Source organism: Salvelinus fontinalis, chromosome 22 (assembly GCF_029448725.1).
Source record: "Salvelinus fontinalis isolate EN_2023a chromosome 22, ASM2944872v1, whole genome shotgun sequence".
Classification (NCBI taxonomy): domain Eukaryota; kingdom Metazoa; phylum Chordata; class Actinopteri; order Salmoniformes; family Salmonidae; genus Salvelinus; species Salvelinus fontinalis.
Genome location: NC_074686.1, coordinates 4,320,675 through 4,332,790, shown reverse-complemented (window position 1 = coordinate 4,332,790; position 12,116 = coordinate 4,320,675). Strand labels below are relative to the sequence as shown.

General features: G+C 42.6%; 1 protein-coding gene across 13 annotated transcripts in view; it reads right to left on the bottom strand.

Moving 5' to 3' along the window:
* LOC129819581 (plectin-like) overlaps positions 1-12,116 on the bottom strand; it is a 181,250-nt gene that overhangs the window by 23,091 nt on the left and 146,043 nt on the right. For all 13 annotated transcript variants that reach the window (XM_055875942.1, XM_055875943.1, XM_055875944.1 and 10 more), the window contains 15 exons: positions 10,227-10,342; positions 9,987-10,093; positions 8,975-9,094; positions 8,530-8,625; positions 8,263-8,390; positions 7,059-7,152; positions 6,635-6,789; positions 6,107-6,434; positions 5,868-5,945; positions 5,600-5,761; positions 3,370-3,474; positions 2,864-2,959; positions 2,629-2,754; positions 2,352-2,504; positions 272-426 (listed from right to left, as the gene is read on the bottom strand). In XM_055875942.1, the coding sequence (XP_055731917.1) occupies positions 272-426; positions 2,352-2,504; positions 2,629-2,754; positions 2,864-2,959; positions 3,370-3,474; positions 5,600-5,761; positions 5,868-5,945; positions 6,107-6,434; positions 6,635-6,789; positions 7,059-7,152; positions 8,263-8,390; positions 8,530-8,625; positions 8,975-9,094; positions 9,987-10,093; positions 10,227-10,342 (2,019 nt within the window). The remainder of the gene's footprint in view (positions 1-271; positions 427-2,351; positions 2,505-2,628; positions 2,755-2,863; positions 2,960-3,369; positions 3,475-5,599; positions 5,762-5,867; positions 5,946-6,106; positions 6,435-6,634; positions 6,790-7,058; positions 7,153-8,262; positions 8,391-8,529; positions 8,626-8,974; positions 9,095-9,986; positions 10,094-10,226; positions 10,343-12,116) is intronic.

The window sequence follows — 12,116 nt, the reverse complement described above, 5'->3', positions numbered from 1 at the left end:
AAGGTTAAATCAAAGGTTTTAGCCATGCTATTTTATTCTGGTAGCCACTATGTTTCTGCTCTCTTGCCAACTCCTTATGGAATTGCCATGCCAGACATGTTTGGCATGACAATGAAAATGGAGTGGGCAAGAACACAAAGAGATCTGGGACAGGCTAATGTTGTTAATGGTAAGGCTAAATCAAAAGTTTTGTCCATTTTGTTTCATGGTCAGGCTGAATCAAAGGCTTTAGGCATGTTGTTTATGGTAAGGAGATGATTGGTCGCCTCACCCTGAGACGCCGCTCACTGCGTCCTTATTGGTGGGAGGAACCAGGAAACAGATGGAGGGCACGGTGGCCTTGCTGCCTTTGGGGTTCTGCACCTTCCACTTGTACGGCTGAGAGTTGTCCAGCAGTGCACACTCCTCCCCTCTGTGAACTGTGAGCTGGAAAGAGGTACAAAATATGGACGCCCACATTAGAACTGGTCAGATACAGTACAATGACAAGCCTTCAAGCATGACTAATAAGATAAATAGAGAAAAAAAAATATATACTACTGCTTTTCTACTTCTAAGTGTCTACGCTGAGTGTACAAAACTTTGTCTCAAGGCTTACAAATATATTTTTTAACCTGTCTCCTCCCATTCATCTACGCTGATTGAAGTGCATTTAAAAGGTAACATCGGTAAGGGATCATAGCTTTTACCAGTCACCTGGTCAGTCTGTGTCATGAAAAGAGAAATGTTTTGCACACTCAGTGTATGCTTTGAATAAACACTACATTTCCACTGATTCTGATAGAATGTGCTTAGAACCGGATAAGTCCTGGCTGCTCAAACATGTTGAGGAAACCGATCACCTCAAAAAGTCAAGAAACTTAAATAGCTGAAGTGAGCAGTACTACCTTCATATTAGTAATACAAATGCAGTTTTTTAAAGTAAGGTACACTTAAATTTAAACCCCCCCACTAAGCCAGCACCTCTAATCATTTCCCATGTGCCTTGGCTCTTCAATTGAATTGTAGAGTTACCACCCATGACCGTATTTTTTATGTGACAGAGACATGGTTGTTGAATTTATTAATTTCAGTCCTGTGTCCTTCACCAAGTGAGTTCCTAGAGGAGTGTGAGGCCCCGGTGCACAACTGAGCAAGAGGACAAGTACATTAGAGTGTCTAGTTTGAGAAATAGATGCCTCACAAGTCCTCAACTGGCAGCTTCATTAAATAGTACCCGCAAAACACCAGTCTCAACATCAACAGTGAAGAGGCGACTCCGGGATGCTGGCCTTCTAGGCAGAGTTGCAAAGAAAAAGCAATATCTCAGACTGGACAATAAAAATAAAAAGTTTAAGATGGGAAAAAGAACACAGACACTGGACAGGAACTCTGCCTAGAAGGCCAGCATCCCGGAGTCGCCTCCTCACTGTTAACGCTGCCAGTTGAGGACTTGTGAGGCGTCTGTTTCTCAAACTGGACACTGTAATGCACTTGTCCTCTTGCTCAGTTTTGCACCGGGGCCTCACACTCCTCTTTATATTCTGGTTAGGGCCAGTTTGAGCTGTTCTGTGAAGGGAGTAGTACACAGCGTTGTACCAGATCTTCAGTTTCTTGGCAATTTCTCACATGGAATAGCCTTCATTTCTCAGAACAAGAATAGACTGACAAGTTTCAGAAGAAAGGTCTTTGTTTCTGGCCATTTTGAGCCTGTAATCGAACCCACGAATGCTGATGCTCCAGATACTCAACTAGTCTAAAGAAGGACAGTTTTATTGCTTCTTTAATCAGGACAACAGTTTTCAGCTGCGCTAACATACTTGCAAAAAGGCTTTTCTAATGATCAATCAGCCTTTTAAAATTATAAAATTGGATTAGCTAACACAACATGCCATTGGAACACAGGAGTGATGGTTATGGATAATGGGCCTCTGTACGCCTATGTAGATATTCCATTAAAAATCAGCCGTTTCCAGCTACAATAGTCATTTACAACATTAACAATGTCTACACTGTATTTCTGATCAATTTGATGCTATTTGAATGGACTAAAAATGAGCTTTTCTGTCAAAAACAAGGACATTTCTAAGTGACCCCAAACTTTTGAACGGTAGCGTATATTTAAATCAATCTGCAGTAGAGCATGCTGGGAAAAGTTCATTTGTTATCATATCTTAAAAAAAAACTGAGTTGATGTGACTTCTAATTTAGTTCTGAGTCAGTATCACAAACATTTTAAGTAATAATGACTTCTCATTGACTTTAAGTACAACTTACTAGAAGTATTTGAGATGGAGTGTACTAAGTAGTAGCCTAAGAGTGTTTGCTTCTCCAATGGAAAGCTGGTCACATGAACATTAATATCTCCTCACCTCCATCTGTTTGAAGTCGCAGACGGCCTGGACAGGCAATTTGCCCTTGACTGGTGTTGCTGGGTTACGTGGCTTTAGCTGGACAATGGTCTTGGCCCTCCGGTTCAGCCCATCCAAATGGGTCTTAAACTCTTTCAGTTGCTCCTTCTCATCCTATAGGAAATATCACATTGTATTGAATGAAACAAACAATGACAGGTGCTGTTGCTATTGTAATGTCACTGAAGTAGAGTTGCTGAATTTCCCCATTCACTTCTTCAAGTAGAAGTCAACCTACAGCTGCGTCCTGTAACAAGTCCTCGAGTCTTGTCACAGTGATGTTACGGTTGCATGTGTATTTCTTCTTCATTGTCATCTGCATCTTTTTCATCTTCTCCTCTGCCTCTTTCACGTCAGAGAAAAACTACAATGGGTAGAAAAGGAGGAGCACAAACGATTTTAAAGATAGGATATTTTAAGAAGTGTTTTTATGCTCATTGGACCATCTGAGGGGGATATATGAGTTGGCATACTTGGAAGTAGGCAGTGTTCTCTTTGAGGTGGGACTCGACGCAACAGCAAAGCTGCAGGATCCAGCTCCACTGGGTCTGCAGTGCTGCTGTGAAGGCCTTTGTTGGAGAGAGAGAGATTGGTGTAAAGACAACCATTGGCCTCTTTAAAAAAAGCGCTTTAACAACCCACCTATCCTCATGTCCTCTGCTTTTAGACATGAAAGACAAATCCCTGTTAAATAGATACTGTAATGCAGGGGTAGGCCACTAGATTTAGCCGCGGGATGATTTTTGTCTGAGGCTATGGTCAGAGGGCCGGAACATAATTTGAATAATTTGAACACTGTAAATTGAACACAAGTAAACCCAAAAAGAGATTGTATTTGAAGATAACATGATCATTTCATACCTTTATTACATTGAGACACAATCACAAATCTTTATTTTTATTCATGGGAATACTTGGGAACATATTTACTAAATAATTTTAGCTGAATTCCTGGTGATATACATGTATTTTTTCTCACCTCTACAGTCGTCTTGGCAGGGTGTCCCTCCTTCAGCAGTTTATCTCCTTGGACCTGGACACTGTTGACCCTCTTCTCCCTGTGCTCCAGCTCTTTCATCAACCCCTGAAATGAACCAAAGAAAACACAGGACTTATGGCAAGAGGGGGGATATTACTAGATATGCAAGTGCATCCCTAATCATAATAAAGTAATTACTTTAATCATTTTATCATTGGCAAGATTAGCAAACTTAGGCATGACGTGCCAGCAACAAACGCTGACACTACACATCCAAGTATAACTGATCAAATTATGGAAGACAAGCATTGTCATTTTGAATTCCGTATAGTGAGTTTGGAAGAGGTGAAAAAGTATTGTTGTCTATAAACATTGACAAGCCACTAGGGTCTGACAACTTGGATGGAAAATTACTGAGGATAATAGTGGACGATATTGCTACTCCTAGTTGCCATATCTTCAATCTAAGCCTACTAGAAAGTGTGCCCTCAGGCCTGGAGGGAAGCAAAAGTCATTCCGCTACCGAAGAATAGCACAGCCCCCTTTACTGGCTCAAATAGCTAACCAATCCGCCTGATACCAACCCTTAGTAAACTTCTTGAAAAAACTGTGTTTGACCAGATACAATGCTATTTTACAGTAAACAAATTGACAACAGACTTTCAACATGCTTATAGGGAAGGACATTCAACAATCACGGCACTTACACAAATGACTGATGATTGGCTGAAAGAAATTGATGATACAAATATTGTGGGAGCTGTTTTGTTAGACTTCAGCACAGCTTTTGACATTATTGATTATAGCTCTTGCTGGAAAAATGCACGTGTTATGGCTTTACACCCCCTGCTATATTGTGGATAAAGAGTTTCCTGTCTAACAGAACACAGAGGGTGATCTTTAATGGAATCCTCTCAAACATAAACATAATCCAGGTAGAATCAGGAATTCCCCAGGGTAGCTGTTTAGGCCCCTTACTTTTTCCATCTTTACTAATGACATGCCACTGGCTTGTGTCTATGTCTGCAGATGACTCAACACTATACACGTCAGCTACTACAGCGAGTGAAATGACTGCAATACTTAACAAAGAGCTGCAGTTAGTTTCAGAATGGGTGGCAAGGAATAAATTAGTCCTAAATATTTCAAAACCTAAAAGCATTGTATTTGGGACATATCATTCATTAAACCCTAAACCTGAACTAAATATTGTAATAAATAATGTGGAAATTGAGCAAGTTGAGATGGCTAAACTGCTTGTAGTAACCCTGGATTGTAAACGGTCATGGTCAAAACATATTGATACAACAGTTGCTAAGATGGGGAGAAGTCTGTTCATAATAATACGCTGCTCTGCCTTCTTCACAACACTATCAACAAGGCATGTCCTACATGCCCTAGTTTAATCACACCTGGACTACTGTTCAGTCGTGTGGTCAGGTGCCACAAAGAGCGACGTCAGAGATTTACAATTGGCTCAGAACAGGGCAGCACGGCTGGCCCTTAAATGTAAACGGAGAGCTAACGTTAATAACATGCATGTACATCTCTCATGGCTCAAAGTGGAGGAGAGATTGACTTCATCACTACTTGGTGTGTAAGAAGTGTTGACATGCTGAATGCACCGAGCTGTCTGCTTAAACTACTAGCACACAGCTCGGACACCCAGGTATACACCACGAGACATGCCACCAGAGGTCTCTTCACAATCCCCAAGTCAAGAACAGACTATGGGAGGCGCACAGTACTATATAGAGCCATGACTACATCAGGTAACTGATGCAAGCAGTAGAATCAGATTGAAAAAAACAGATAAATATACACAGCGGGACTGTGAAGAGATACACACACACACAGGAATAGACACACACATACGCTAGCACACGCATTCTACACACACACATTGTAATAGTGCTGTATGGTGGTATTATACATTTTGTATTGTAGATATGTAGTGGTGTAATAATGTTATATGATGTACTGTTTTATCTTTTGTTTTATGTGTTCGGACCCCAGGAAGAGTAGCTGCTGCCTTGGAAGCAGCTAATGGGGATTCTTAATAAATACAAATACATTTTTTTATTTTATGAAACAGAATCTGATCAAAAGCTAATTAAAGATGGCATTCTGCTGTTCTGTAAAGCGCAATAGCTCTTTACTTTACTCTACAAGATAGCGTATTATGCTTAGCTCTCGTCGTATTTAATTGAAGTTGAACTTTCAGCCATACCGAGTAGTTGTCTTTCTTGGCTGTCATGTTGGTGTTGCGTTCGCTCCAGTCATAGTTCACCTCCTCCTCTTCCTTTTCATTCAGCCACATCAACTCCTTGGTGGCTGCAGTGACAAAGGCATGAAGCCCGTCCAGGCTGCGCAGACGAGCCTTGGAAGAACTCTTGAGGAGAAAAGAATATAAATGAGATTGGAGAAGACACATTAGATAAATGTCAGACAGTTGAAAAGTTGTAGTTGTACGTTAATATCTCGAGTCCAGAACATACCAGAAGCTTGCCATAATGCAATTCTAGCTTGGATAAGTTGTCTCTGTAGGCACCTTTGGTGACAGGGGAGAGCTGACTCTGAAGGGGAATAGAAAAGAGACTAAAGATTAGAGAAGAAGCAGGGTTAGAAAAATAAACAGACAGACTACTTTGAGCATTAACCAAAGAGGATCAATGGAATGACCATCGTATGACTGAATCAGTCCAATTCCAATCCCAGGTAGTTTTTCCCAACGTACCTCGTCTGCTTTTGCCCTGCCAATCTTAGCATGGAACTCCTCCACTGACTGGTGAAGGCCGCGGTGGCTGCCCAGCTGGGACTCCACGGTGGGCAGGTCCGAGCCCCATTCTCCCTGGTCCACCCGCCTCTGGTTCTCCTCAACCCAGGCCAGCAGGTCCAGGATGTAGCGCAGGGTCACCTCGTCCAGCTCGGGACGCACCCTCATGGGTGCCTGCTGAAGGGTTTGCATCTGGGACATGGGTATCTGGGTGATGTTTACCCCGGACTTCAGGCGCAGGTTGTACTCACTGCGCAGGTTCACCAGCCGCTCGTGGAGACGGTACACTCTGGAGGTAAAACAGCAGGAACAATGATGACTTGTTCAACGACAACAAGCCAAGTTGTCATAAAGATGTAAAGACATAGTGATAATATAATAGTTACAATACAGTAAGAGGCTTAGGTGTCGTCGCGTGTCGCACAAGGCCTCACAATAACACAGTACTGACGTGGCGCTGAAGAGGTTTTACTCAGGGGTTGTCCTGACCTGCGGTACATCTGTTCAGCTTGTAGGTGGCGTCCGTCCTTCAGCAGCTGCACGTCGTTGAAGAGGTAGCGGATCATGCCCTCGGCCTTGTCCAGGTCTGTCTCTACCTCTGCTGTGTGCATAGCGGGCTTTCCTGAGCTCAGCAAACGGACATCCTAGAACATAGACACAGTATAAACACCGTGACTCCATGTGTTCCATCTTGGATACAGCATCAGTAGACATCAGTCCATCAGCCTGAGAATGCCTTTGAACATCAGAACACATCCAATCTGCGGGTTATTCATTCGCTGTATCATTGACTAGACTCAGTCTAGCATGGGCTTGTGGTTACAAATCTGTAGGGCCACAGACTGTACATTATACAGTCTATATTGGCTAGTATAGACTAGTATAGACTGCCCCAGCAGGGTGTGAGACTCACCATCTGTAGCAGGCCCTCAACCTGGTTGAGCTGCTCCTCACACACCCCAGACTCCATCTGGACCTTACTGACAACCCTCTGCAGCCGCTCCAGCCTGAGGGTCAAAGGTCAACACATCAGTTGAGACACGTTCCACAGTCTATCATAACTCGGCTCTTGGCTGAGGTATTGTCTAATGAGGTAACGATTTAACTCAATGATGGTACTGTAAATCATGACTGGCAGTACTCTACTCAAAGACAACACTGGCCCCTTGGCCAGATCCCTTGTGAAACAAGTATTTTGACCTCAAATGGGACAAACTGGTTGAATAAAGATATAATAATATAAATAAATAATAACAATAAAAACATTATGTGGGTATGAATTCCTTTCAATAGCTTCAATATAATATCTGGAGAAAAAAAAAACTTCTGCAAATTACAGCAAACATCTAACAATCTTCCCAGAAACGTTATTTAGGCACGGTAACACTCACTCCTTCTCGATCTTCTTGCGAAATAAATACTCTAAACCATAGCTCTGACTGGCAAAGGCCATGATGGATTCACTGACAGCTTGTCCTCCCCAGTAGATCTGATGACAGTCCGCAGGATGTTGTAGTGCGATAAGGTGTTGTGTGGTTGGCTGTTTGCGTGACTCACAGACCACAGTAGCTTCTCCGACCGCTGCCCTGACTGCTTACTTCAAGACTGGAAGTCTTGTGATGAGAGACCAAGCCTTACCAAAAAACTACATACGCCCTGCTTGTGATTTGGAAAGGATGGTCCTATAATAACTTGCTTAGGACAGCAAATAATCACATTATTGAAAGGTTTTGAATGTGTTGCCATGGCAACGGCAGTGCATGGATCTTTCAGTGAGTCATGGTCGCGTTGTCCAGCTATCTTTATCTCACAATGTCTTCTCACATCTACCAAACGGGTTATTAATCCACATAGTCACAGCAGCCGCATAGTTACAGACGCCTCTGGCTACTTTCTCCAATGTTTCATTTATTACTTCTAGTAAACATTGAGTTTGCTTTAACAACTGAAACAACAAAAACACTGTGTGACAGAGTCCCTAAATCGAGAATTTCTCTTCAAAACTGCATCGAACAAAAAACACTTAACAGATTTCAGCCTCATCTCAAAGATGAAGATATAATCTCAAACACCACAGTCCGACACAGTTTTGTATGTCTGTATAATGGCTGACCCACCTCTCAAATTCTGTCCTTAGAAGACGCTCTCTCTCCAATATGGCTACATGCAGACGACCCCACTCCTTCTCCACATCAATAGGGTGGTATCCAGGGGGCACCTTGACATGACCCACCTGAACTGCACCCTGCAAGGACAGACACAGACAGGCAGTCAGGAAAAACTTTCAAAAAAAATGGTCAGCATCTATTTGATACAGTTAGTTGATATCACTATTCACTCTGGGTGTTTCGGCTTCTTCTCTTTTTAGAGGATTATTTACTAACCTCAAATGACTTGTAGACATGTTTGGATCGATTCTTGTCAGCTTCCTTTGCAGGCAGCTCTGTCTCCTTGAACTTCAGAAACTGGCGCCAAAGAACCTGAATATTTAAAATGTTGCTGAATTAATTCAACATGACAAGTGAACATAGTTCTTGTTTCATCACATCCCTCAAGACAATTTTCAGAAATCAGAGACAAACAGTATTTCCTCATCAAGCGAGACGTAAGGTATTATGGAGGCTAGTACCACTTCCATAACTGCTACTCCACAGTCACCCCAACATGAAAAAAATAATGTTTAATTCACTGTTACAACTGAACATAGCTTTTGACATATACAGTATCAAGTCTCTAAGACAATTATTATAAACAATTAAATAAACAGACAATTAAAATATTCACTTATGTATCAAGCAAAAGATTTCCCCAATAGGTGAGGAGACTTACCTCAATCTCCTCATAGCTGGTAGGGAACTTCCTCTCCTCAAACACGATGATGTGGTGTCTGATCCACTGCAAAAGCAGGGTCACTAGCTCATAGTATTCCTGCCAGCGCAGCTCCAGCTCCTGGGGGACACACAGGAGACAGGAGAAGGTTCATTAGAGAAAAGTTTAATGAAACTATATTGGACAAAAATATAAACGCAACCTTTAAAGTGTTGGTACCAGAAGTTTTCCATATGCACAAAAAGCTAATTTCTCTCAAATGTTGTGCACAAATGTGTTTACATCCCTGTTACTGAGCATTTCTCTTTTGCCAAGATAATCCATCCACCTGACAGATGTGGCAAATCAAGAAGCTAATTAAACAACATGATCATTACACAGGTGCACTTTGTTCTGGGGACAATAGAAGGCCACTCTAAAATGTGCAGTTTAGTCACACAACACAATGCCACAGATGTCTCAAGTTTTGAGGGATCCTGCAATTGGCATGCTGACTGCAGGAATGTCCAACAGAGCTGTTGCCAGAGAATTGAATGTTCATTAGCTGGGCCTGGCCCCCAGTGGGTGGACCTGGCTCCCAAGTGGGTGGGCTTATGCCCAACCATAGATTAGGGCTTAATGAATTTATTACAATTGACTGATTTCCTTCTAGGAACTGTAACAAAAAAATCATTGAAATTGTTACATGTTGCATTTATATGTTTTGTTCAATATAAAACAAATCCGTGAGTCTCCATACCAGTGCATTAAAAATCACTCCACTGGTCAAAAATGGTGTTGGGTGAAGTTCCCTCTAGATGCAGATCTTGGTTCAGTTTTGCATTTCCCCCACTATTGGTCAATGTTAGAATTGGGGGAGGGGAAGCTGATCCTATACCTGTACATAAGGGGAAATTCCCTCTGGAGCGTCAAAGACTTCTTAAAGTTTGGGAAGATGTGACCTCATAGGTGAGACCAGGAAGAAGCCCCTTAGTGTTGATGACCTATACGGTTCCAAGAAGACAACACTCACATTGGCTTTCACCCCATCCTGGACGTCAGGTACACGGGGCATGACGTCATACAGGGAGGACACGTATGTGATGATGGACTTCTCGTCTGGGTGTGGCACATCCACATCTTAATAGAGGGGAGACAATGAGCATCAGTTAAAAACAGATTTTCTTTATAAGCTAAATGAAAGTATTCATACAAATACAGATATCTGCAAATAGTATTGACAGTAATGGAGAAAACAATACTCGCACGTTACCTTCTGGGTCGAGCAGCCGCGTGACTCCCAGGTCTCTCTCTGCCACACTGAAGGCCTGCTCCAGGTTTTCTACAGGTGTCTGTCGGTACACCTTACTCATGTCAATCAGAGTAGGCCTGGGGACAGAACATAGAGAAGACTGTTCAAACTATGAAGCCCAGCAGCATACCACCCTGCATACAACTGCCGGCTTGCTTCTGAAGCTAAGCAGGGTTGGTCCTGGTCAGTCCCTGGATGGGAGACCAGATGCTGCTGGAAGTGGTGTTGGAGGGCCAGTAGGAGGCACTCTTTCCTCTGGTCTAAAAAATATCCCAATGCCCCAGGGCAGTGATTGGGGACACTGCCCTGTGTAGGGTGCCGTCTTTCGGATGGGACGTTAAACGGGTGTCCTGACTCTCTGAGGTCATTAAAGATCCCATGGCACTTATCGTAAGAGTAGGGGTGTTAACCCCGGTGTCCTGGCTAAAATTCCCAATCTGGCCCTTAAACCATCATGGCCACCTAATCATCCCCAGCTTACAATTGGCTCATTCATCCCCCTCCTTTCCCCTGTAACTATTCCCCAGGTCGTTGCTGCAAATGAGAACGTGTTCTCAGTCAACTTACCTGGTAAAATAACGGTAAAATAAATAAAAAATGAAATTGAATCTCAGATACTGTATTTTCTTATAGAATAGAGTGCAAATGGATGTATTATATTCATCTTTGCAACCCCCGAAACATTTAGGTAAAACCATTAAATAAGAGTTCATTTTCTAAAACCCTTTTTTTGTTGATGCAGATAATAATTTGTAGACTGCAAATTGACCGCAAGAAACTCAAACAGATATAATATTTAGACTAAAACATAACCATTTCAAACATTGCTGACATATGTATATGATCACGTGTCTCTCTATTATGCATGTGAAAACTTGTGAACAGACTTCCAAAATTAAAAACACTTGATTTCCTGGTGTTTTTAGTCTTTTATGTCCAACAATGAAGAAGAAAAAAATAAATTGGGGAACCCTGTTGAAGGCAGTTTAATCATGATGGAATCGCCTACATTAGATCCTGATCGACATGCCTCTCTCAGAGGAATGTGAATACAGACAGGAGGAGGGCAGGAAAAAACAAGAGCTCCTACCAACCAGTAACTTAGAAATTCCCCCAACGTTTCATGCACAAAACATGCAAGTAATTCCATGTACACTGCCAATAAAAGTAATTGCAGTCAAATAACATGCTGATACAAGCTTCGACTGCTTGGAATGAGCACAGGTCACCTCATATTTGCCAAGGGATTTAGTCTGGCATGGTTTTAAATTATAAAAAGGCATAAATTGCATAAATTGTTGTAATCCCTATTAGAAATGAACTAATGTCTAGAAGTAGAAAAAAAAGGAAACGGCTATCAAAGTGAATCCCAACCACCACCTTAATGAAAAAAATCACATAAACCCTCCATACCCTTTCACAACTCTTTGCACATTGTAGTCTCCATGGCCAGTGGGCTGGTGCGCCATACCACATTGTCTGTAGGAGTGTCTGTCCCTGTTCAGGTGCACTATGCGAGGTTCTGACCCTGACCCAGACTCCTGCTCCCCATTCTGGGAGCCTCGGCTGGAGGAGGACTTCCCCGGGCTCTGGGACCCCTGACCCGAGTCAAAGAAGCTGCTCTCAGCTGGGATGTCCTCACACAGCATGACCACCCGGTCCTCCAGGTCACTGACGGAGCCCTAGGTGCTGCTGGAGGTGCTGTTCAACCGTCTCTTGGAGGAGCGGAACTTCTTCTTCAGACTGTGCATCATGGTAAGGGTGTGTGTGGGTGTCCTCAAAACTCTCTTCTTGCAGTTTTTCCTTACAGTCTTACAAATCCATCCGCGAATGAGACTGGGACTGATGTTT